The sequence below is a fragment of the Nothoprocta perdicaria genome, unplaced genomic scaffold (genome assembly GCF_003342845.1).
Source record: "Nothoprocta perdicaria isolate Ctin4 unplaced genomic scaffold, notPer1 scaffold_65, whole genome shotgun sequence".
Lineage (NCBI taxonomy): Eukaryota > Metazoa > Chordata > Aves > Tinamiformes > Tinamidae > Nothoprocta > Nothoprocta perdicaria.
Genome location: NW_020455921.1, coordinates 802,192 through 827,946, shown reverse-complemented (window position 1 = coordinate 827,946; position 25,755 = coordinate 802,192). Strand labels below are relative to the sequence as shown.

Below are 25,755 nucleotides of genomic sequence, written 5' to 3'. Positions count from 1 at the left end.
ATCCATTTATACAGATACTTCAATATTTTAAAAATAGCAGCCCCAAATATTGCATAAAATTTCTGTGCTAATAACAGGCCTCACAAGAATCAGTGGGATAGTTCACAGGTAYGAGAGTCTGCTATAAAGAAAAGAATCTTTTAAAAAACATGAGGTCCAATGGCACCCAATTCTGATACACATTACAACAAAACACAGTGATTGAGTGAATAACTTAACATCTTTTTTTTTTCTTTTTTTTTCTTTTTTTTAAATAAAATATATTGGAGATGCTGCAGCTCTTCCTTAACTTCAGAGTATTCTCAGTGACACGGTCCAATGACTTAAAGACAGCTGGGACGAAATGTGGCCCAGTGGTTACACAGACCTCAGTCATTCCCATATACTGTTGTTTCCTCAGTTTCCTTTCTATTCTAGTGGATGATATATTTATTTTACACAATGCAAGAAGGTAAGAAGATTGGGGTGGGGGAAATAGACAATATACTAATAAAAATAAAAATAAAAATAAAAATAAAAATAAAAATAAAAATAAAAATAAAAATAAAAATAAAAATAAAATTAAAAATAAAATTAAAAATAAAAATAAAAATAAAAAATCTGACAAGATGTGCTATTGGACAGGTGCACAATGTAAAGATATAGCTGCCCATATTTCCAAAATGAACAGGTATCAGGCTGGAAAGGTCCTTTCAGCATTTCACAAACATGATTTAATGCCTGACCAGTTCACCAAAATAAATAAATAAAATGAGATTGTTACTATGCTTGTTTGCAAACCCAAACCCATAAGAGCTTTTGCTCAGGTGAAATAAATCTGCATTACTGAAGTACTGTAAAGCACAATGTATTAGGGAGCCAATCAATCCAACTCTCAGTGCAGCCTGTAGCAGCAGTTCAACTGATTTTGATGAGAGCTGAATCAGTGTCTAAGAAACCTTAATGCACGCTCCCTGGTAACCCTCCTCTCCACCCAAATGCAAAACTCTGAACTCTGCTCCTGTATTCTGGTTCAACATCATGTCTTTCCCCTCCCTCCTTGTGCTGTAATAAATATTCCCCCTCTATCCCTGCTACTGACAATAATGTAGGTGAACTCTGCACCACATACATCTGTCATTATTAATGACCACGGTGAAGAGAAATGATAGCTTCAATCTTGGGAACCAAAAGGGCAAAATGCTTCAGAATTTTCCATTCACATTTTCTTCTTTAAACATACTTGCTTGGTGACTTTCCACAGTCATGAGTATGACTCAAAGAAGAAAAATCTCTCAGTATTTAACCTTTACATAGAAAATTATTTGTTTAAACAGAGGGGGCACTTGTTACTTTGAAAGCTTCATTTGCTTATAATAATGCCATGCTCAGTATTTCACAGAATACAATAAACACAGGAGATGGTTTAGTCCACATGGAAAATAATTTTGTTGCTAGCAACATCACATTTATTTCAAACAAAAAGCTTAGATAACTGCAATTATTACTGAAACAAGGATTGTTTTCTTGGCCATTCATTTCCCAACCAAAGTTGCTAACCTAGAAAGTACAGGGCTGGATCTGAACAAATTGTGAAAAGCACTGCCAGAACRACAGCGACCACACTGCTCGTACCTGAACCCTTCCCGAAAGGCTGTCCTGGCAACAGCCCTTTCCTGGGACTGAGCAGAAAGAGGAGCCCTTGCACGTGTCTGATGAAATCCAGATTTTTCCTTTAAGGGGCAGCAAACAGGAATTAAGAAGCTGCAGCAGTTTAACTGGTCTAATTCCCTCCCACTAAGCAAGGATTTGCATTGCCGCATAGGCCTCCTTTCCCAATCTAACTATGTGCTCAGGACATCAGGAGYTTTTAGGATACCAGAATGCACCACTGAATGTGAAAGACATAACAGACAGGCCAAGAAAATTGAGTGTTTGGAAGCACTGCACTCAGTACAGGGGCAGTTTATGACTCAAACTACCAAAGTCACTATAATTGTACTTTTGTTTATCACATGTAGACCCAAAGATCTTAAACTTTCTCTTTTTCTCTGACATTTATATTGTAAAAAGTTCTACATTTTTTTTCATTTCAATTACTCTGACCTCAAGTAAGGCTACATAATAATCAGTGGGTAGTTAGGCTAGATGTGCCTGAATGGACAAATGACCATTTTAGTGTCAATAATGGTAAACATATACAAAAAAAAAGCATGTAAATGTTAGTCTTTATAAGGTGACAAAGATGTTACCCCTTGCTTTCTCAAATCTATACTGCTTTGTGGACACACTATTTTATTTGTAACCAGTTCAGGGGTTAAAACTTTATGTTCACACTCCATGTGAGCTATATACTATGCATATCTGTCACTTTCTTTGAGCATTTATGTTGATAAAACTTGTCATGAAGGTTATTTTGACTTACTGGAAATGGGCTTTTCCAGAACATAAATTTTAAGGCTTAAGTAGACTGGGAGACCCCTGTTAAAACCACTAATATGTTCTGCTAAGTCTCCCTTGTCTTCACTCAGCCGCCTTACAATGTTTAAAGCAGTTTTATTGACATTTGAAGTTCTGAAAATGTCAGCTCTTGGCAAGTGTTGCAGTCTAAAAGTGTTATTAGTAGTTCTCTTAGGAAGTGTAAAGGAATATTTTGTAGGAACAAGTTTGTCTTTCAACAAACCTTTTGAAAACACAATAACCCCAAGCTCCGCACGGGGAAAGGAGYTAACCTGCAGATTCTTCAAAGTAACAAATTTTTCACACAGTTACACTGTTTGATGACTCAGTAGCCCGCATGCAAGTCAAGCCACTTCCCGGAGCATCCTGATGTTCAAAAACAAGGAGAAACTCAGTGAGAGGAAACCTGCTGTCCCACACACACGGCCTCATTGCTCCCTCTGCCTCTCATCCAGCAGGCGGGAGGCTGACCGCRTCTCACCCCAGACCTCCTCTAATCAACAGGCCCCGCAGCCATTTGACGTTAGCTCGCAGCCAAACGGGGCTCCCGAGGGGTTTACTTCTAGAATTCATCCCTGGGGAGGCCGAGGCTTCCCCTGGAATGAAGGAGCATGGCAATGCCCTTCGTGGCACGGGCTCGGCGCCCACGAGTGTCATCACTGCCGCTGGCTGCCCATGCCGCGGCTCCAGGCTGCCTGCTCCACAGGTGGCCGATTTCCTCGCATTGAAACCATCCACGGCACGCAGCAAAGAGCACCTACCTCAGGGAACCAGGCTCCTTGCTTGGAGTTCCCCTGGAAGCGACTACAGCGGCAAGTGCCAGCGCTGCAGCGAAGGGATGAGCGGCGTGAGCTCGGCCTGTGAGCAACAAACGGGCATCAGCCTCCAGACTCCCCAGTCTCGCATCCACAGCCATGGGGCCACAGGAGTCCCCCAGACTCATGCTGCTCTCCTTAAGTTTTTTCCAACCCAAAATGTGACTGTGTTTCTTAGGGCTTGGGGGGTCATATGTAAGAGGAGGGGGAAAAAGAGCATATCTTTTATTTTGCAGTGCATCTGGATTCTAATGTGTCGAGAGCATGCAAGAGTCCCAAGCCACAAAAGCTGTGGAAAACTATCAATAAATATATTGCAGGAGCATAAAAATCATTCATTCCACAAAACTGTCCTGAAAGAAATTAGTGCAAATCATTTTATCCTTAAAACTGAGAAAACATTGTGGTATTAAATACTCAATATTATCAGCCAGGCAAATTGGCCCAGGTCAAATGAGCAAATCTAAAAAATGAGATCACTAAATTTTCTCAGCTTGATAGCTTAGTAATAAATAATGTGCTCCTATTCAATCTGTACATTAAGTCTTTTTTGTGGCCTTAAGGCACACTCGTATGGCTGTGCCCATTACAGTGTAGCCATAGAAACTGACACATTTATTTCTTGGATTAGTGTGCCATTGAAAATATTAATATAATGCAGTAAATGGGGATTTAATCTAATCTACTGATGGTAGGATGAAGTTACTAAAAGGTTGTATGCTCTTGCAGTGGAAGAAAGATTATATCTGTTGAGTACAGTAAAGCTGGAGCACTGCTGATGCTTTGGTTACAAACATCATCTGAACAGCGCCCAACACTTTGCATATGCTATGGATTTAGATAGGTTCAGTGAAACCTACAGGTATCTCCACCGAGCAGGTATCAGTTTCATATCCCACGACTTCTTGACAAAGCTAAAGGGTCAAAATTGAAAGGTGCAAGCAGAGAGAAAATGGACCTGCTCAGGGCACTCTATGAGCAGTGCAAGTCAAACACCAGCTCTCCCTGCAAAAGTGCCAAGCTGTACCTCGCTGAAATGCCATTAGCAGCAAAGCCTGTACCCATATTGAAACCAAGGTTTTAATGGCATTCAGATTATACTTTCATGTCAGAAAGAGTAAGAATTCATGTAATAAAAGGATTTTAAAAATCTTAATTCTTAAGAAGCAAGATCTGTGGTTTTCTTAACTTGTGGGTTCCCACCAGGTGTCCATAAATATTAGGGCTTCCACTTCAGTAGATCATATTTGACTGAGGTTCCTTGTAATAATTCACAGTACTCAAGTTCTGACTACCCTTTACACTGCAGTATACTACATAAATTCAGAAGATATATTCTGACAGATGAAGCATTGTTGAAAAGCAAAGTACAGCACTTTGTCCTTGAAATGTTAACATGTAATGCCATAAAGTATTCAAATAATAATTTACTCAATCTTTCAGGGTAATTAATTAAAACGGTCTAGGTGTTAGAGAAAATCACCTTGAGCTTATGAAATTGGAATGCCTCCCCTTTTCCTCTCTGCATGCAAGCTGCTCCAATGGACTTACCACATGCTTTCCCAGTTATGGTTTTTGATTTCAGCAGATAATAAATAGCCAGGATCTAATTTTGCCATGTCAAAACCGATTATGTTTCACAAGAAAAGGTGGAGTGCTCACCTACCAGATGAAGGTGAAACATAAAACCACTTTTATTTATGTGATGTGTCCAAATTCAACTCAAGCTGGCACTAGGTACTGGGAGTATGTAGACTTTAACTGTCATACAAATTTATGCATCCCTGGAAAATGTCAAATATAAACATAAATTTAATCAAGGAATGGAAACCTTTATTACCGAAGAAAGAAACACAGTTTTTGACAACTAATGTAAATTATCTTAATGTGTTTTTCACTATTTTTCAGAAGGTCAAAAAAAAAAAAAAGTGAAGAAGAAACACTGAACAGAGACATTGCTGATGAAAGTATTTCAGGCAAGTCCTRGGCCAGTTATTAATGGTGATGTTTCAAAAGGAATTTCTGCTCTTTAGYGACAGCGCTGCACTCAGACACAAGAGTTCCTCTTCCCATTTATTACAAGGGGATGAAACAGAAGGCTTACAACAACAGATAAACAAGCCCTCTGTATTATTCTGTAGTTTTCCTCAGTTGAGCAGTCTTTGGACAGCATTTTAATGGCTGAAAGAAAGCCCCTGCACATGATGAATAAGGATGCCATTCTCAATTAACATGGACAAAGGATCATAGCCATATTTGGCAAATGAGGTAGTGGTGGTGTAAGAAAAGCAGGAGTATTCACAGGCAGTGCCACATACATCACTGCCTGCAAATCAAAACAAGTTAATGACATTTTTGTACATCTGCCCAACTACATGACTACACATTAGGCTGGCAAGCAGTTATTAGCCCCAAATTAAATAGCACAATGATTAGAGTTGTAGATTTAGGATATTTATTAAATACAGTGTTATTAATTTATACAGCACTAAATATGGATGTTACCGGCATATAAATATATTATGAGCGCTGAACCAAAGCAGGCCAAGTTACAAAAGGTATTAATTTCATTCAATATATCTGAACTCTGCAAATGCTACTGCTCAGAGTTTCAGCTGAAATGCACRGCATGGAAGAGGAAACACCAAACTGCTATCCATTTTCCGCGTACTGACAACCCACGTGCCACTCATCCCAGCAGGACCCACATAGACACTACAGCTCCCTGCGAGCCAGCACCACCGGGACGACCCAATGTCACCATCACAGAAATGCCAGCCCCTCTGCACAGGATGAACAGACCACAGTTCCACAAACACCTYGGATAAAGTCTGCTGCCCCAACCCTAATCCAACAAACACATCGGCCTTCTAAAATATGATGGGCATTTTATACTCGGATTCAACGCAGTTTGCCTCTGTGAATTGAACCCAATTCCCCACTCCATGGAAATTCAKCCAGAAATTTGGGACTGATTAGTGAGCAGCACAGTGCAAAGAGTCTACAGCACAACATTACTGGAACAGCTAGTATACACATGAGCTACCTCAGTGAGGAAAACACARGGGTCCCCATTAGCAACTTTGGTGATTGTTCTGCATTAGAAAACTCCTTATCTAGAGATGTTCTTCACATGAATTACATGTATCATTCATTACACACAGGTTTTGCATGCCAAAGCATATGCGTCATCTTTTTATTCTAACAAAATTTTACACACATATTATAAGTTTGGAAGTCACAGACAAAAATAAAATAAAATAAAATAAAATAAAATAAAATAAAATAAAATAAAATAAAATAAAATAAAATAAAATAAAATAAAATAAAATAAAATAAAAGGCTAGGGGTAATATCTCCCTGTCTGTTTTCATTTGAATGCCCAAACCAAAGCTTTACCTTTATTTTAACCTTAGAAAGCAATATTGTCTTCTTCTGCAATCATAAATAAGTTTCTAATTTAACCCCTGATATCAAGATACACTCTTGAAAATTTTCTGAAGATAGAGGAAATTGATTTCCTTAATGCAGAATTCTATCAACCTGGAGCCTGAAGTCTATCAGTGCTAAACTTTAATATTTCTTTTTAACGTATCATAACTACTTGTCTCAATTTAGGTAAAGGAATACTAGGACAAACTCTGCTTCTGTAACATAAAGATTCTGTTTTCATCTGATTCTTTTAAAGATCTAACTTTTCGCTTTTATGAGATCAGTTTTCCAGCTACTGAGCTTATCAGCCACATCTGTACTGCTAGTAATTCAAGGTCACTGCATATTTGTTGACTCTAGAAAAAAATTACATGATATTACATCTATGTATTTGATTGTACTGAATTATTGAGGAAACTAACAAAAGATTATTCATAACTCTGCACAGAGCTTATACAGATGTTGTCTTATTTAGTGTCTGGCCTCTTTTTTCTTGTACCTTTATTTATAAGTGGTACAGGATTACACAAAACACAAATACCAGACRAAATTTTATCTCCATTTTATTATTCACAACTTTTTGATTTCCACAATTACTGAGATTGTAGTGAAAAATGCAGTCCTCATTCATTCAGTAGAGTATTAATTAATGAATGAATTAATGAATTAACATACGATTATGTACTGATGATCAGCTGTATTGATGAGTCACATCTATTCTGACTGGACATCATGTAAACTCAACTTAAACCTGAGATATATATGCTAAATTATTCAGTTATTTGGGTAAAACAAAAAAAAAATCTGACCATAAGTTTAAAATATGAATATGTTAATTAGATTTAAATTTGTCCATTATAGAAAATATTTTGACAAGTATCCTAAGAGCAGTGTTTTTAAAACAGTTCAATCCCTTAAATACATGCAAATTTTGACAGTCAAAAATGTAGACTGGATAGCTGAGATACTATCATTTTTCACAATCACTGCAGCCTCCAGCTAGATAGAGATTTTTCATGACAGACAGAAACATTTCCCTCTGTATATCTCATATTTTCAGACTTATGCTACTTTAAAATGAATCCTGAAACACTTTTAAAGACAGATTTAAACTGCTGCAAACTAAGGTGGCTGTTAAACACTTCAGTTAGCCGGGGCTGCCAAGGCCAAATCACACTCAATCTGTTTTTAAGCACAACTCTTCACTATCAGGATTGCAGCCACTGTTGAGTTTTAAGATATTTCATTACTTGCATAATACTGTGTCTACAGGCATTTTCCAAATATACCCCAGGTAGATGCATGCATGGGGTCTGTGCCCAAAGACAGACCAGTGCCTACCAAACTAGCATATGAATTAGAAGTGTCTTCACTGTTTTGCATTAAATCCTTATGTAATGCTAGGGCACACTTTCAGAACCTGTTTAAAGCCCATGGAAAATGTCTCTGTAACTAAAAAGTTGGTTTTCTTGTTAGCTTTCATACATGGTAAACCAGACTAGCTCACAAATCCAGMTGAAACTTGCCTTGAAGAAAGGCTGCACATGAAAGAATAATGCAAGACCACTTTCAAAGAGGAGCATCCTTATACAGAGGCACAAAGTGCCTGCRTGGGAAGTTACTGCAGAAGAGTCAGGATGTCATAAATTCACATCATCCAAGCTGCTGTGCATTATAGCAACAAAGTTGTAACATAAAACCAGGTCAAGAAACAGCTCAAAGGCAACAGTGGACAACACTCATGTTTTGAAAAAAATATAATGTTTCTTTAATTTTATGTACCGACTTATGAAACACGGTGCTTTTTAACAGTGGCAACTGTTGGCCCTCAAGAAGGTACAGAGATGTCCCATGTGTGACATGGCAGACATGTGACAGGAGAGCCTGGAAATGTCCCGGCCTTGCGCCAGCCACATACTTCTGAAAGGGCAGAATGAGCACGTATGGAAAGTCATGCTGTAGCTTTACTAAAAAAGTAAGTTTTCAGGCATGGCAGTTTTCCTAAASCTCTTAAGGTCTCTATCAACTGTTGGTACTGCTTATCCTGGTTCCTGGGAGGGACAATGTGCAGSGAATCTTGTAGGGGTACTGCAGGGATTAGTGTGTGCATTTATCTCTCTGCGCAGTTTTACAGCTTGCACGTGCCTCTGCCTTTCTGATGGACACCCTTTTGGACTGAAAAAACATCCAGGAAAAATCAAACTAGCATTTTTTTTTCCAGAAGAAGGAGTAAGTCAACTGAATCTTGGCCACAGTTTTTGCAACTGCAGGACATGAAGTAACACTTAAACTGTAGTTAAGTTGTTATCACCGGCTCTTTAAAACTTTTGCCTTTGATGGACCTTGAAAGGCACATGTACTCACAGGAAATGCAACACTCAACAAAAACAACAACAAAAATAAAATTATTGTTCTCAGTAAAGTTTCTTTAGGGCTAGTATGTATAAAATGTACTAATCCTGAAAAATAAGCTTGAGTCTCATTTTGTTAATACAAGAAAGGTGCACAGTATTTTAGAATGACAAAACCTATGTAAATTTATTTAAAAGCAAATGGCATCTAATATAGGGTTATGTAGCTGACAGCACGTCAAATCACAGTCCTCAAAGGAAGCAAAACCCCCCTGGACAAGTTTTGCTAGGTTAAGGGCTGCAAGGCCAAGCCTGTGATTCAAATACTCTGCTACCACAAGACTCTAAAAGCCAAAGTAGCAATAAGAGCAGGAGAGAGGTTATTTTTGTGCCATAAAAAGAAAGATTCTGGGTATGTTATTACATTTAAATGTATTCTGATATTGCATTCTGCTTTTCCATCTCAGCAGTCACTGTTCCATCCGAACAAGACGGACATAACAGAGAGCACAGTACTTTATATTAAATATGGTTATAAGGAAAGAACAACAACCTTGGAGTGACTCACTCACAAGACCAATTCATAGGTTACACTGAGTATGAAAGGCAATTTCAGAGTAGTGGTGGGAGAAAAGGAGTTTTATAACAGAGGTGATATAAACTAATTTAGAGACACAGATACACACAGAGCAGAGTACACAGTGTACTGTACACACGCTTTTTCAAGGGAGGAAATAAATTGCTCCTCTTTCAAACACAGTGGCATCTCTGCAAAAAAATCAAGTTTATTTCTGTTCAGTACTCTAATGAAATCATTATAAATGTTGAAACATATTAAAAATTTAACACTAAAAAGAGAGTAGCTTTATATTTATACTGCACTGAGTCTAAATGCACAATAATAAGAACAGGAGACTGCAGTAGGAAATGACTGGTGACAGACATGAGCAGTCCAACACAACTGGTGCAACAGGATACTCAGGAGTGTATTTCAACTCATACACTGAAGCACTGTGAGGGTACTCAGGACTCCATTCCTTTCTGGGATAATGGGACAAAATACTAAGAAAACACGAGATTTGTTGAATTATCCTGCAAACAGCTTGTCATAGCCCTGTCTCCTGGGTGATACGTTGCTTTGTCAGGAGAAACATAATGAAGTTCACCTTTTAAAACCAAATGCAAAAGATGTCTATTAGCACGAGGACTGTGTAAAAATAGCCCTTTCTACAAATGAACTGTACTATAAAAACTGATGCTCATGAAATGTTATTATAAACTAATGTTTAAAACCGCAAAAGCAAGAAATTCAGAGTTAAACTGAAACTTATCCTTAGCCCACCCAAAAGTGTTTAGATATAGCAAGGCTTGCCAAAGAGTAATAACCTTATATACAAAATATGCTGCCATAACTAGAGATTTCAAACTCAGTATGGCATTCCAGCTCTAATTCTGACCTTTCTCTTACCCTCTTCTGTGGGCATATGTAGGTCCTTTCATTTCTCCAGCACTGGTGTGGTTAATAACCTTAGGATGCTTTTTTTAAACTATTTCTGTGCAGCAGAATTCATGTGCCTACTTCTCAACTATGCAGTCAACTAGCAGTTGTAAAGGAGAAGAAGAAGGTGAAAAAAAATTGTAAAATTTTCTTTATAGAGTACTGTGGAGAGGTCCTAAAGGAAAAAAAAAATCTCAGTAGTCTGCTCCTTGTACCCAATTACTCTCAACACAAAATTTGTCTTTCYCTCCCTACCATCCTCCCTTTTTTTAAAGAGCTACAGGCACGAAGTATTGAACTACTAGAAAAGGGCTGAAGTAAGACCTGCTGCTGAGAAAAATGAAGTGCTCACCTAAGTTAAGAGAAAACAAATTGGGATGCAGAGAGGAGCAGTCTTCTGAGCAGGTAAATGGGATGACAGCAATTCACCACGTGTTTCTCCAGACCTCCTTCCTCTGTAGCTAGTCATGGATCTTCTTCTCAGCAGATCTRCTTTTGGGAGGACATTTTTTCCCATTACTCTTCTTAAACGACTACACCAGCATAACTGTTACAACAGGATTTCCAGGTATTTTTGGCCTTGAGTTTCTTAAAAGACTCTCCCTGGTGGGAGATGGTAAATCAGCTGCCAAAGACACAACCTCTGCAGCAGGACGTCAAGGCTTCTACTGAGCAGCGAGCATAGAAAGCAGCAGATGAGGGGAGTGATGGAACAGCTAACGTGACATTTCATGGACTGCAGAAAGTATTTAGCTCTTTGAAACGCAGGGAAGCTCCACAGCCTGCGGCCTGCTCTGTGAGGCAGCAAACACTGCCTGGAGTCAGTCTCCACGTGAGTCCACAGAAAGAGAGGCCTTAAGCGCCGTAAAAACTCCTGTAAACGAACCTTCATGGAACTTTTAAAATCAAGCAGAAAAACTTCATCAGTCCTAATCCTAATAAGGGCACTGTTATGTAGGTCTGAATTTGGCTGCTTTCCTTAAAATAGGTCTGTTATCACAGCAGGTCTTTGAACCACGGACTTATGAAACACTCTGAAGAACTGCCCATGAAAGTTAGTCTGTAGGAGGTACCCCCTGTCTCTCCTGAGAGTACAGAGAATTTAAGCTCCTCCAGCAGTATCCATTTTCCTTAACAGTTAAATATTTTGCGAGCTGTTCAGCTTTCCCTGTTTGGGGGTTTATAGGGTGCCTAATGGAAATGATGTCCATTGGCTAGGACCTCTCAGGACAYCTACTCTGGGAGTTATCTGGACTGTGAGCTCTTCATTACCTCCCTGTCTTGACAGAAAAATTCACCATCTCTTCCATTCTAGTACAATTAACTTGCAATTAATTTCTTATTCCCAAAAGTCTGCACTCTTCCTCTTACTTCTGCCCTCTTCCCTATCCAAAGATTTTCTGATTAAAATCCTACATATTTTCTTCTCAATATATACAAGTATTTACATTTTGAGTTTCTGAAAAGTGTGAAAAAAACAGTCACATTAGAGAATGCTGTTTTAGTATTTCCTCTATAAGGTTCTATTTGAGAAAGTCCTTTGGAATAAGAGCCTTCATAAAAAATGTAATAGATTCAATGGAATAACATCTTTTTTCCATTTCAAAAACATATTTTTTTCTGAGTTTTCATTATTACATACAAGAAAAACTTTCTAGTTGCTCCAAAGAAAATCATTAGGGGACAAATCTGCTTTTCTATATTAAATCTTCTGCTTTTACTAGAACTAATTTACACAAATTCAGAATGTTAAATATGAATATACATTTTACAGGTGCTACTTTGCACATTTGTATAAGCACAGAAACTATGTATGATTTTAAGGATACATATAGSTTTCTCCTATTTCATAACTGCATGTTTAACTACATGCATATTACTCTAATTCTGGCCACAATATCTACACTTGGAGTTCAAGGAGTATTTATAGTTTATTTTTAGTCTTAATAAACTCAACGAGCTTCATAATTTACAGCACATCTTTGAAAACTCGCAGAAAAAGACAGTGAGATAGAAAAGTGCCTTTAATTGAGGTTTTGTTTGAATATAAACAGTTGAAAACTACCAAAGCCCTAACTTACGCTCAGTTTCCTCTACAAAATATAGGCATTGTGGAAAAATAACATCCAAACCCAAGCACTCTCCTGTAAACAGGAGAACACTGAAACTTGTAAAACAGGAGCGTGTCTTGYGACAGCCCACATCAAAGTATCCATAGAAAGAAAGGAAACAGAGCTCAAGAGTTTCCTAGCTAGAGAAAGTCCTGACCCTGCTCTCCACAGCGAAACTCTCCTGCTTCTCCCTTCTGCTAACAGCAGCAGAGCAAATYTTGGCTGCAGTGCTGAGGAGACTCAAGCACTCCTGATAGACAATAGCTACGAATGTCACCTATGTGATCCAGATAGTCAGTACACACACACAAGGGCTATTTTCCAAAGATTCTTATTTGTGTTACAAATTCAATAGCTCTAAAGTTGGAAAATGTGAGATTTAAGGCTGTCTGAAAGCCTGAACCCAGATGCCATTTGAGCTGCATTTATAAAGTGGCAATGGTATGATCATCTGTTTCCACATCCACTCTTTCATTTCATCATTTTCTGCCAACGGTGACATACAGAAGAACAAAATCAAGACATCCTTAAATCTGTCATTCTCAGCCTAAAAGTGTTTGACTTCATAACCTAACAAAGTCCTGAACAAATTAAGTCCTCCCGACAGCAATGCTGTAATCTCCTCAGCATTATTACAAGAGTTACTATGGTGATTTACAAAAATGGTCCTGGTGTTAATCCAAAATTACAGCTTTAGGGTCTATCCTGATTTTCATCAAAAGATGAGCCTACCATTACCATGCTGCACAACCTAAAAGTTTTCTCCTCATGTCTGTGAAATATATATGGTTTTTTTTTTCACTTCTGGCAGCTTTTTGTTTCCACTGTCAGTTGGAAGAATCTCCATTGGAAGAGATATTTTTCATTCGGGATACACTTTAGGGCCCTCCATCACAATCAGCAGGTCTGCAGAGCTCCCAAATCCAGGAAGAATGTTAGATGTTCTTGCTAGAAAACACTATCAAACCTGAAAGTGACAGAGGTCTCAAATTTGCAGACTTTGCCTTGGCACCATCTGTGCACAAACACCTTCAGATGTCCAGCAAGCTCCTTCTCCTCATTGATGCCTTTGCTCCTAGCACTGCAGCTTGAATGTGCATCATGTTGGAGGAATCTTGCTGTCAGATTACGATCTTTTCCATTCTCCATTCCTCTCTGTTTTCTACCTRCAACTCTTGAAAATCCCAGGGAGTGTGAGCTCTTAGCAGAACCAAGAGTTTGCTTCATCAGAAATAAAGCAGAATCCTGTTCTTTTTCTTAGGTAGTTTTTTTACCTCCTAAGAGTTAATTGACGTTCAAGACATAATTGGACAAGGGAGAGGTTAGCCTAGAGTCAAGGCGAGAGTTAAGAGGCTCGTTCAGGAGCTGGTGTTGCACGGAGGGTTCACRGGCCACAGGGGCTGTGCAGCAGCCCGGTGGCCCCGCAGCTTCACCAGCGCCGTCCTCCACTTGACCCACRTGCAGACTCAAACTGCGATGCGGCCTCATGCTACGGGTAGGGAGGCAACCAGTTTGCTTCTCTTCCGAGAGCGCTGACAAACGTGGAAAAGCCTTTTTGACTCAGTAACAATTCCTTCCCAGGGGTCCTCCTGGAAAAGCACAACTATCACCCCCCTTTAGATTTCAATGACTCTGCAGAGGCACAAAACCCAAATTCAGCCAAAAGTTCCCCACACTGTAAGGCAGCTCTGCTTTCGGTTGCTTGTGTTTTAGCATCTTTAAAAAAAGCAGTCAACGATGTGGTTGCTGATGTAAAATGAAACTTGGAATCTAACTCAAGACATCAAAATATGTAAGTATTTGTAATAATGAATCTTTGTCATTCTCACTTGCAAAGCTCCTTGCTATGGAAAATGTTTAAGCATAGTTATTAGTGCTACTTTGCAATGATGTATCATTTACTGTTCTTAATAATACTTAAACTTCCCTTACAGTTGATACCAAACTATGTCTAATTATTAGGCTCAAAATTGATGTATCTGCCAGTCCTTACCTTGGTAAATCTTCCACAAAAGTAAAAGTTTTGCAAAAATAGCATGGCCAGTATGTTTAAGAAAGCCAGCATGTCTATAACAGTCTCTTATCACTCGCACATATAAAGAAGCCCCCACCATTTCTCTGTACCTTCCATAAAGGCTGACTGAAGGGCAAGTCTGGTTCAGTAAAATTTTCCATTTGCTCATTTGCTTTTTGCCTTTTTTTTTTTGACAGATTTTGTTCAAAGTACTCTTAAGTTAAAAAAAAAAAAAGGGGGGGGGGGAAAGACAAACGCACTTCTCTTAGCCACAAGAAAAATACATTCTAGCAATCTTTGGGCATCTTACAACAGAAATGAACTTATATATTGAAATACCTCTTCATTTTGTTTCTAAAATTCTGAAAACTTATTGCACACATTTCTTTCTCTGAAAATCAGAGGAATATTTTGCTTTACATCTTGGTTGCAGTTACTTTTTACTTCTCTTTGGAAATATATCAATTGCTTTTTTAAAAAAGTATTCTGGCACGGCTGACCTGTGGAGATATGGAGCTAAGCAGAGTCAGTGAATCCACTCACTCTGATATGCACACATGATATGCAATTAAAATCTCCATTCACATTCCTACGGGGTTGTCAATCAAGGGCAAAGCCTTTTTGACAACACCCAGTGAAGCGTACCCACTAACTGCTCAACAGGAACTTAAACAGTAACAGCTTTTGTTACTCGCAGGAACGGATTTTACCCAGATTGGGTTCAGTTTCTAAAGAAATCATCATGTTAAAATTTGGGGGGGGCTTTCATTAAAAATGAAAATGTGTCACAAAGCTATTGTGTGTGAAGCTATCGTATTATGTAATACATGAGGGTTATCAGATATATGTGAAAAAAACCCTCCTGGCTGTAGGAAACAATTTAACCTTTCATATTTMGAACAGTGAACAATGATTACAAGCTGGTTTATAGAGAGAAGAGGACTTTTCCTGATTGTATTTTGTCTGTTTGGTAGGCACTAAASAGTATCGTTTATAGCATTCTAAGGTGCCTGGCCACAAAAAGAGCACTGTAAAATGCCTGCAACACCAAAAAAAAAGATATATTTAGCACTTCATTACTGGAAAATTACGCGAAGCAATTACATGTAACTCTGAAAATAACATTTAATTAATAACAAACAGTACACACACACACAAAAATGTCTTTGACAAACACCGGAGATGCCGACATTTACTTTTGAATGCCTAATCAGACAATATACAACTCATAATAGCAGGTAAAAGAGTAAAAATAAAGAGGTTGTTATGAATCTGCTGTTTGGGTTTTGAGCACTAACCTTGAACTCCAGTTTTGAAACATGTTAATATTATTAGATATTGAAATATTTGCCTCTTACTTATCACGCTCTGCAACCAAAGAGAGAGCAGATGCATCCTGACTATTAACAGTCATGACAAATTGCCTTACTAATGAATGTTACACACTGAAAGTGCCATAACTGATTAAACTACAATTTCCCACTACCAGATAGAGAGAGACTTGGGAACTCCAGCAGTGGACAACTCTGATGTTCTGCCAACAGCCTTCGGGGCACAGTGTGGTATTTAGAAAAACACACTGTAAATTCCATATGAATATATTCCGAAAGACTATGTGTATACAACAGGTTTGAAAGAACATTAGATGAAACAGCTTAGGTTTGTAGCTGATGAGCCATGTAAAATGGATCTGTTTTAACAATTTCTGCATCTTTCCAAGGCTCGGTTAAAGACCATTTCTGCTGGGTTCCTCTCCCCCTCTCCGCACCTTCCCCAACATTGCTTGTGCTTTGCTTTCACGTAAAATCTTTCTTTTGTCAGTCTCTTTGTCGGTGCAAAATTGGCAGCGGTTCAAATTCAAAGTACTCCTATTCATTTACTGACCATTAAACCAATGTCATTCTAGTTCACATCAGCCAGAGAGCTAAGCTCTAAAAAACATAAAAGGCTTGCTCCACCACTGACGAATAATGTGTACATTTTTACAGAGCTTAAACCTTAATGCTTTGCCTGAAACTAACAATACAGTATATCTTATCATTCCTTTTTCACGAGCAGGCAGCTGCTGAAACGCTTGCCACTTCAAAATATCAATTGCTTGCCAGAGTTGTCCTCAACACACCCTGTCAAACTCATGTATATTGTGCAATGAAAATGGTGCAGGACTGCAAGCTAGAAATTGTGTCAAATTCGGCTGTAAGGGTATGATGTGCAAAGAACAACGTATGACAACCGTAGAGACTACAAACAATGGCAATGGAGCCAGACACTACATATATCACAACTGTGCCTGTACATATTTTATTGTATGCATTATATATTTAAAGCATGACAAATGTGTCATTGAAGCTATRTGCTACAGCACATAGAAACTCTGCAGCTAGTTAAGCTTTTCCCTTCTCKCGATGGAAGTGCAGTTGTATTTTTCTGCCCTCTGAAGAGTTGTTTGTAAATCACGCGGTGCAAAAAGAAAACATAAGGTTTTCAAAATGAGTAACAGAACACAAAAGACAATACTACAGGATGAGAAAATGAGATTTTGTTCAAATAACACTTTTGCTTTTCTCTAAGGACACATAGCCAGGCTACCTTAAAGAATATCCGAGGCTATGCAAGAGAAATACAGTATCACTGTGCCCATAAATTACAGTATACCTAATTTTAATGCAGATAAGTGCTGGCCTATTGATTTGCATGTTTCCCTGGCAAAATGGAAATCCCATGTGAGTATGTTCTTTGTCTGTAGAAAATGCATTTTAAAAAAACCTTTATGAATACAGAGATCTATCCTAAAAAGGAAAACATAAGTCACTAACATAAAATTATGCATGAAACCTAAAGGAAGAGTGCTTACAGATATATACCCCTATCTCTCCAGGTGTGCGTGTGTACATACGTGAATGCATGTGTTACACAATCACATAGTTTTAGTACATAATTACATTTGCTTTAAAGAGTCTTTATTGAAGGAAAAAAAAAGAAAGAAAATTCAATCTCTAAATATAATCTTAGATTAGCTGAGGAAAAAGTGAAAATTGACAAAGTCACGATGTAAGCTGAACAGAAAATGATACAGAAAGCTAATCACAAATTAAACCAGAGGAAAGCAACTTGGGGAGCTGCAGCAGAACCCCAATGTTTCGGGGCAAACTGGGCACGAGAGCCCCCCCCAGCAGGCAGGTCGCAAAACCCTAACGCGCGGGATTCCGCGAGGGTCATTAACCAACATAATCCCCAGCTAAAATGAATAGCTACGCTATTAAGGTGTTAATAAATATTTTGGGAAGAGAATAGGTGTTTTAGGTGCTTGGGGTTAGTGACCTTTGCTGTGTTTATTAGTGGGACAATGATGCATTATTAACACACAGCAGCTGTACCTGAACTGCTGCCATGAGCATAATAGCCTTTTATAGCCATCAGGGGAGGGAGATAGGAGGCCTTTATTAACCACTAGACATGATTAGCACATTATGTGAACTTTAGTAGGCAAATTATCTCCCATTGAAATATAATGTTGGTTATAACTAATTGTAAACATGATTTTCAAAACTTCCCAATGCAAAACTACAACTTTTACTACCATTTAGCAAATTATTGGCTAAGCCACCGGGAAAAAAAAAATGTTCTTTGCTTTTGTTTAATCTGTAAAAACAACCTTGCCTCAAAAAACTGATTGTACTATGATAAAACCACTGACGTGAATGACTTTCACATCTTCAGTGTTGCACTTCAGAAGTACAATAAAGCATCATAATTTCCAACATAATTAAGAAAACTGATAATGAAGAAAAAAACTGTTTTATATTTCTCTATAAGGAGTTCTTRAAAGATCAGTTTGCCAATACATTTTCAAGAGTTAACTTGAAAAAATAACACCATAATTTACTTCAAAAAGCTTAATTTGGGGAAAAATTATCCCATTAGCCTTCGCAACTGAACACAGCACTGAGAGTCCATTATGAGCAGTCTTTTATGCCCTAGCAGAAAGTCATTAACATAAAATAAATCATTAGCTTTGATATTAAGCTTCTACTATATTCATGTTTCTATGAGTAATGTTCACAACTGTGTCCGCCAAATAATAAATTACACTTTTTCGAAAGGTTATCTTCTGCTTTTTCCATTTTTTTTCTTTTTATTATTTATCATGATTTCAGGTGGATGCTCACTAACACRATGAGCATATAAGGAACAAATCCTTTCTCTTCTTCCTGAACACAACCCTTGGCACTTCTGGTAACTGCAACCACAATATAGGTTCTCAGCTGGCTACTTACTTACAATACGGGATGGATACTATGAATTTTCACAACAAGTTCACTTTCTTTACAATAAGCAATATGCAATCAAGCAGAAATCCATGTGTGTATACACAAATATAGCAGTATAGCTACAGTAGAAATGTATACATATATATATTCTTTTAACTTTTCTCGCAGAAACTGCCTGGATAAATCTTTTGCTGTGTCTCACATCATACTTATTGTAGAAATACCTCGCTTACTGACTAGTTTCCTTAAGCACTGGTTACCGCTTTCTGATTCCAGAGTTGTGAATATATTAAAAAAAAAAAAAGTTCATTAACAATTTCCTTAACAGAAGAGAAATATATTCCAGCTATGGGAACTTCTATATAAACATTAAGATCATATGACCATCAGCAACAAAAGCTGGAGACAAAAGTACTACACCAGCAGCTATATTTCCATGCTTAGCCAGCAGGACCTTTGAAAAAGCCACTTGCGCCACTTTTGATGGGTAGAGAGAGGCTTAACAGTCAAGGCTATCAATGCTAAAATATTCTGACATTTCTCTAACCTGGATTTGTCAGATGCTCGTGTAATTCAAGTATATTTTGTAACTTAGAAGGCAGTGTATTTCTTGGGAGGAAACCATGCCACCAAGGTCTATATCAAATCTAATATCAGCCCAGCAATAAATACCAAGTGAACAGTTCCAAACCAGTGTTAGCATATRTGCATTTGAAAGATAAGATATAAATACTAGTAGAACCGTATGAAATTCAAATGCTAAAAATAACACAAGAAGCAAAAGAAAACCACAAACATTACAAATGACTGTAGCAGCAAGATCTCGGCTGTAAAACAATTTTAACTCYGAAGATTTAAATCAAGAGTTAAGCATTTCCATGAATATCTTGATTTACTGGCCTAAAGTTGCAAAAAAAAAGCTAAGAAAGTTGATATCTGAGCAGGAGAGGAGAAGAAATTGTCTTCTGTGCACTTGCTGCTGTGGAACTCGGTGGCTGTCACTGCTGCTGACACGAGGGAATCTGTGCCTCACCCCGCAATAATGCAAGGTTGCCTTTTCCGAACTCGGTGCTGTAGGGAAAATGTTATGACCAAGAAAATCTCATTCAAGTTAATGTGAATTCCATTTCTTAAAGTATTATGGAAACATTGCTATAATTAACAGGCTGTTGGCGCTTCCGTTATAAACCATGTTTTAGAGTAGTTTATAACTTGGCGCTTTTGATGAGAAATCACTCTCTGGGCAGAAAATTGGTGCCTAGACGGTATAACAACAACAAAAGCATCTGAATTCGGTTAAGTCATAGCTAAAATGAGTATTTCGGTGTATGCAAGCTGTGGTAGGCATCCACAGAGCGTGGGTCCACTTCTTGGGAATAAATGAGGCTGCCACCAATCGCCRCTGCTGCCAGGTGCCAAAGCCAAGGGCTGCACAGGCTCAGGCCCGGGGCTGTATCTTGGAATCACAGGATGGCTGAGGTTGGAAGGGACCTCAGAGATCATCTAGTCCAACCCCGCCGCACACACAAAGTCACCCAGAGCACGGGGCACCAGCCCCTCACTGTGGGAAACGGAGCCTCCGGGTCCCTGCGCCAGCAGCTAAAGGGACTTTTTACATCTACGTCCTCAGCTTTGTTGTATCTGCCACCAACACAAGATTTAAATACCCAACTGGATCTAAATCATACCGTGGACACTGCTTTGCTTAACAGAAATCACCTTCTCACGCTTCCGTGCGGTGTTGGGGAAAAGTGCTGCTGAAGCGGGGCGCTGAGGGCAGGAGGGTGCCCAGCAGCTCCTGTCGGACTGTGGCCATCCCCAGGACGCCCCGAACTCAGCGGCGCCGAGGCTGCCCGGGCCGCCCGGCACCAAGTCCTCGCTGTGAACACGCTCCGGCTCAATGCAGCCACCAAGGCCCTGCCGGCGCCCCACCGCAGCGCCCTTCGGATCCGGCATTCCCAGTCCTTTATGGCTTTCCCTTTTTTTTTTTTCAGTAGACCTCATCAGAGGCTGGTTGCGGGTAAAGTGCTAAAGATAAAACACGTCCTTTCTGGGAAAACACTAAAATCTGTTTTTTTCTCAAAGTGCTTATGTTTGCCCCCTCCCGCCCTCCCCAGAAAGGCAGAGCGGCTGTGAATGCTTTGGTTTGTAACACATCAGAACATGGATTTCTCAAAAAYGCACCCATAAATCAGTTTCTATATTCCACCAAAACTGGGACGACAGCATTTCTGAAACACTGGAATTTAAGGATTTAAGGCATATTTGAGGTTTGTCTGTATTTCTGAGGCTGCAGTCTCAGGAAGGTATAGTAACTCATCAAAGAAAAGTTCATCTTAGTCCTTTCCATGTAGCATTTTTTGAACCTAACTAAAGGGCCTAATATTTTAAAAATCAGCAACGGACRCTGTAACTTTTTCACCTTTTCTTTAAGTAATGTCACTGTTTAATGGTTTCTTAAAGAAGCACCAACACATTYCAAGTCTGKTCTGAAGGGGGAAATCAAAATCTGATCTAAAGGGAATCTAAATCTAAAGGGGAAATCTAAATCTCATCTAAGGGRGAAAACAGAAATAAATAAATAAATGMTGCATCTATTATGTCACCATAAACTAAAATTCTGCCAAATCAGTGGCACAACAACTCAGCTGTCTTTCAGAGTGCTGGCTTTCCCAAATTTAGTTTCTGAATTTTGGAGATGCAGCGGGTAGCAGTGAGCCCCTGAAAACAATCCACTTTGTAAACAGCCATGGAGCATTTGATGCAGAGTATCCTCTCTGCTGGGGTTAAGCTTACACAACAAATTATTCTAAATGCTGTATGAAAATATACGTATTTTTAGCCCATGCAATTCTAGCTACCAGCAGTATTCAAAGAACTGTACTGCACCTCCCTATCCGCTTTTGCCCACTATTGCTCTGCTTTTTCTCATTTTGATGAGTTTTGCTTCCTCTTCACTCTTCTTTCTTTCTTTCCTGTGTATCCCTCTTTTTGAAAGCAACTCTATCGCTTTAACTCTGCTCTCTGGCTGTATTTTTCCACTGCATTGACAACTACCAGTGAGTACAAGAAATATGAGTTGTAGGTGCCTTTATTTTTGAACCAGGTAGCAAATCACAGAAGAATCTAGTGCATAATTCTGCCCAGCTAACCATTGGGAGCAGTAAAGACCATTATTTTCTCCCCACTGTTGGCAGGGGTCAGCATCCCTGTCATTAGCTGTGTCAAACCATAATTATGTAACTGCACTTTATGGGAGAAGATATCTGAAAACGCTCTAAAACTACAAGTATGAAAATACACCTATTTTTCCTAAAGTACTGACAGATGCAATCTTTGGGGTAACACTTCAATAAGAAAAGCAAAAAAAAATATATAATTGTATTTATTGTTCTCTGCGTAAACATTTGAACTTTTAATCTGTTTTCTGCCAGTACTTCAAAATCCCCGGCCATATTCTACTATTGAATTAATACACTATCATTATCCAAGTTATTTCTTTTGTAATGCTCATCTCAATTAAGGAAAGTGATCCTCCCTAAAATAAGCTTCAGCTGAGCAGACTGCTCGTGTTAGCCTGTAAATACCCGAAACACAATTACGCCTCAAGCTCCGAGAGGCGACCAGGACTAACCCCAACCCTAAATCTGCCTGTCCAGCCTAAGAGCTCCGCTGCTATTGCCAAGGCTGCGCTCCATGCAGCAACACACGGGCCGGGCTGCCTGTTTGCATAAGAGACACCTCGCACCGTTGTCATAAACCACGTTGTTTGCATTGTTCTCTCACTTTTCTCCCTCCACGGGGAACAGGAGAGCCACGAGGAACAGCCCGTGGAGCAGGACATGCTGCGGATAAGGAGCTTGCCCAGCACAGGCAGAAATGCAGGGCGAAGATGCTGAGGAGGCTGCTTTAGGTTTCCAAACTAAAGATCTGAGCAGTCTCCTGAAACAAAGGCTGCCAGCTGAACACAGACAGATAAGACGGGACTGTTTGAATGTACACTCYTGCATTTTCATTTGACGGCTGTAAAATGCGCTGTCAGGAGCTCCAAAACATGGATTTGCAAACTCACTCACACGCTATGTGAACCATCATTTGATGAGGGAAAAAAAAATCCCAGTATTAGCAGAGCATTTATAAAACTTAAAAGCCGAAGTATTTGTGGAATACACTCCAAACTATCGGCAGCTCGAGTAGTCTTACACACAAAGTTCACCAAAATCTCCATCAACATTTTAAAGAAAACCCCCCAACTATGAAAACAAGGGCCAAATCCAGCACCCGCGCTCAAAGAAAGTTCTTGGTAACTTTGCAAGTGCAGGCTCCAGTTCTGGGGGGCTTTCGGCGGCATTTAGACACAGCTAAACAGCTAATCAACCCAGCCTCTGCTCCAGAGAGATGCACCCACCGCTYGCCTGCCGTCACCTCCTCCTCTCCCAGCGCAGACCGAGCGCAAACCTCCCCAGCACAAACTTCAGCACATTTCTGCGGGCCCCCCTGCAACCGGCCTGCGCAGGCAGCGTGCCCAGGAGTGACAGAGCAACGCTGCAACACGGCTCCATGCTCAGAACAAGGCACAGAAGTTTTCACAGCGATGTTAATCACGCTGGGCGAAGGCAGAGAGCGAAGGGGGTGAAAAATGAAATGTGCAGCAAGCACTCGCCTCTYGGGGCCCTTGCAAACCTACCCCGTCCATTTAATATAATCGACGGGCAGTGGCAACGACATCTGATAGAGACATTCATCCTATGCTCAGTGTCCTACGTGGAGCATTCCTCCTAAGTCTTTCCCAAGCATAAAACATATGTCTTATGACTGGGCATTTTTAAGTACATTATCAGTTCGGGCAAAGTGAAATAGAAGAGTTGCAACTTGTCTACTGAATGAGTGTCTCATTTGCATTTAAAAAGAACAGTTTGCTCCTTCATACATGGCATGACTTAAAAGAAGCTTTAACCAGCTAGTGAGGAAATTCTAAGAACGACTTTCTAAATTAATTTATTTGATTTGCAGTGCAACCCACCAAAAATGATTTAAGGAACTTAATTGGAAAATGATTTAATATATTGAAGTAATTCCTGATTTTCCAAAGCATTTAACTTTTAAATTAAATCTGGCCCCACTATCTCAAGAATGATGAGTGAAATGTGTATTCAAGCCATTACCTTCTTTTTGAAGCCTTAAATCACTGATAGGTTTAATAACGTTTGTCCAGTTTCATTGCCAAATGGGTCTTCCGACACTTTGGTGCTCAGGGCATTAATTCCAGCCCGAGCTTCGCACTTGGCAACGCTCTGCGGTTGCAGTTCGCAAGAACAGGCGATAGAGAAAACACCAGCACCTCGCGGACACTCGAAGCCCTTTAAAAGCTCCCTGCACCCACGCGGGCTGGAGGGCACGCGGCCTCTCCCGGCGGAGCAAAGTTCACTCTTGGCACAAACTTCTGCTCGCCGTGGCAGCCTGGGCAGGCACCGCGAAGCGCAGTCACTTAAACCGCCCGCTAACAGCCGCACCTCTGGGATCCCTCCCGAAATGTCCTTAGGCATCCACCACAACGGGCCGGATTTACCCCCYGAATTCTCTGACTCCACTGGGCGCCCGTGAGCTGCGGCCAGGACGAATTCGGTCCTTCCCGATGCGCGTGGTAGGTGGGACCATGCGGGGATCCTTCATCCCCGCCCGGGCCGCGCATGTTCCGCCCGGCCGCGGATCCCGGCGCGTCCCCCCGCCGCGGGAGCGCGCCCGCACAATAGGCGGCAGCGAACAAAGCTGCGGGCGGCGCAAGCCCCGCGCCGCGCCGCGCAGAGCCCCGCGCCGAGGGGCGCGCGCGGCGCTTGCACCGCAGCCGCCGCGAGCCGCGCGCTCAGGCGCGTCCCGCGCGCGGGGCCGCTCCCGTGCGTGCCTGTTTCCCGTGGGCAGCGCTTTATTCCCGTGCAAAGCCCATCCCGCGGCAGCAGGGAGGGCTGCCCCTGCTCGGAGCCCCGCCGGCCCCCTCGCTGGGCTGCGAAAGTCCTGCCAAGTGCCCGGCATCGCGCCCCGATCGCGCCCGGCGCCCTCCTTCCCCCGGGCTCGGGGAGCCGAAACTTGCCTCCCCCGAGCGCCTGAGCCCGCGTTTGCAGCGATTTGAGCGAGCGACGGAGGGACGAGCCGCGGCGGGACAAAGCGGAGCCCCCCGCGCCGCGCGGGACTTGTCAGCCGCTTTTATTGCGCGCGGCGGCCGCAGCCGTGCGCGCCCGCGGACAGCGCCGCGAGCCCCGCGCCCGCACAGTGTCCGCGCCGCGGGCACCCGGCGGGGCAGCGAGTCCCGCCCGCGGCGCGCGCTGCGTCCCTTTTGTTGTTGTTGTTGTTGTTGTTGTGCCTGGGAGAGCGGGGGACCTGGAAAACCAGCTCTCCCGCATGAACATCCCTCTCCGCGCCGCTCCGCGGGAAGACGTTGGGGAAAACGCGCCCCCCCCACACGCGCTCCGCACCGCGCTGCCCCGGGATGTGCTTGGGGGGCCCCGGCGGAGGTGCCCTTTGCCTCCCCCTGCCCCTGCTCCTGCCCCTCGCCCGGCTCCGCCGGGAAACTTGGAGCGCGGCTCGGCCGGGGCGCGCCGAGCTCCGCGGCCGCGGCTCGCGCGCCGAACACCTCGCGCGGCACGAAACGCGAGTCACCTTGTTGCAATAGTAGGGGTCCAGGCAGGGGGAAGGTCCCAAACAAGGCGTATCAGGAGCGGCTGCAGGCTGAGGAGGTGGCGAATAAAATCTTACGTCCATTTCACTAAAACATCAAGCAAACTCCTTTCCTTTTTCTTTTTTTTTTTCTGTTGTTGTTGTTTGTTGTT

The 25,755-nt window shown here is 41.1% G+C and overlaps 1 protein-coding gene across 1 annotated transcript in view; it reads right to left on the bottom strand.

Moving 5' to 3' along the window:
- The window catches only part of TOX (thymocyte selection associated high mobility group box), a 213,356-nt gene extending 187,669 nt beyond the window's left edge, over nt 1-25,687 (bottom strand). The window contains exon 1 of the mRNA XM_026050092.1: nt 25,586-25,687. Within this exon, the coding sequence (XP_025905877.1) occupies nt 25,586-25,687 (102 nt within the window). The remainder of the gene's footprint in view (nt 1-25,585) is intronic.
- Nucleotides 25,688-25,755: the final 68 nt, after the last annotated feature.